This window comes from Mesitornis unicolor, unplaced genomic scaffold, assembly GCF_000695765.1.
Source record: "Mesitornis unicolor isolate BGI_N332 unplaced genomic scaffold, ASM69576v1 scaffold38063, whole genome shotgun sequence".
In the NCBI taxonomy this organism is placed as follows: Eukaryota; Metazoa; Chordata; class Aves; order Mesitornithiformes; family Mesitornithidae; genus Mesitornis; species Mesitornis unicolor.
The window spans coordinates 980-1,840 of record NW_010176005.1 but is presented as its reverse complement, the minus strand read 5'-3'; the positions used below and the strand labels follow the sequence as shown (position 1 = coordinate 1,840).

Sequence of the window (861 nt, the reverse complement as noted above, 5' to 3'; positions counted from 1 at the left end):
CCCCGGGCCCCCCCCGCCGATACCTCCCCCCGGCTTCTCTGTGCAGCTTTCGCTCCATCTGCTTGGTGAGGACACGGTGTCTGCAGCCCCGGCCCCCTCCTAATCCTCCTCCCCGTGGGGGCACGGGACAGGGGTTCCTCTCACATCCACTCTGCTTTGTGCCTTCACCGCAGCCCCAGAGCCGGCTGGGGGTGATGGGGGAATCTGGGGTGACAGGTCCAGCTTGGGACAGTGGGGATGCACCAGAGGGGGGACCCAAGCACACGGATGAGCCCCCGAGGAGGGGCTAGGGAAAAACAACCCTGGGCATGGACCCAAGGTGCAAAGACACCCCATGTCCCCAGGGGTGTTTCAGGACCCTCCACAGCTGTTCCCCGGTCCCACCCCGCCCCACGGCTCTGTCCCACAGGGCGGGAGTACGACAAGGAGGGCAACCTGCGGCCGTGGTGGCAGAACTCCTCCCTGGAGGCCTTCAAGAACCGCACGGCCTGCATGACGGAGCAGTACAGCCGCTACACCGGAGCGGGGCCACCACACCCGCTACCCCGTCCACCACGAGAAGGTCAACGGCCGGCAGACGCTGGGCGAGAACATCGCTGACAACGGCGGGCTCAAGGCAGCCTACAATGTGAGTGTCACCGTTCCGAGGGCACGCGGACCCCCGTGCCAGTCTGTCACTCCCTGGGGATTCACAGCACCTCTCCCGCAGGCGTACAAGTCCTGGCTGCAGAAGAATGGGGAGGAGAAGCGCCTGCCAGCCCTGGGGCTCACCAACCACCAGCTCTTCTTCGTGGGCTTTGCACAGGTAGGGCACAGTGGGTTCCCCACCCCTCCCTGGCTGCTCCACAGCCCCCCATCTCA

The 861-nt window shown here is 66.1% G+C and overlaps 1 protein-coding gene across 1 annotated transcript in view; it reads left to right on the top strand.

Annotated features, from left to right (window-relative positions):
- LOC104538427 (endothelin-converting enzyme 2-like) overlaps nt 1-861 on the top strand; it is a 5,402-nt gene that overhangs the window by 4,321 nt on the left and 220 nt on the right. Inside the window, 3 exon segments of the mRNA XM_010181627.1 lie at nt 345-537; nt 539-628; nt 710-805. Of these exon segments, the coding sequence (XP_010179929.1) occupies nt 345-537; nt 539-628; nt 710-805 (379 nt within the window).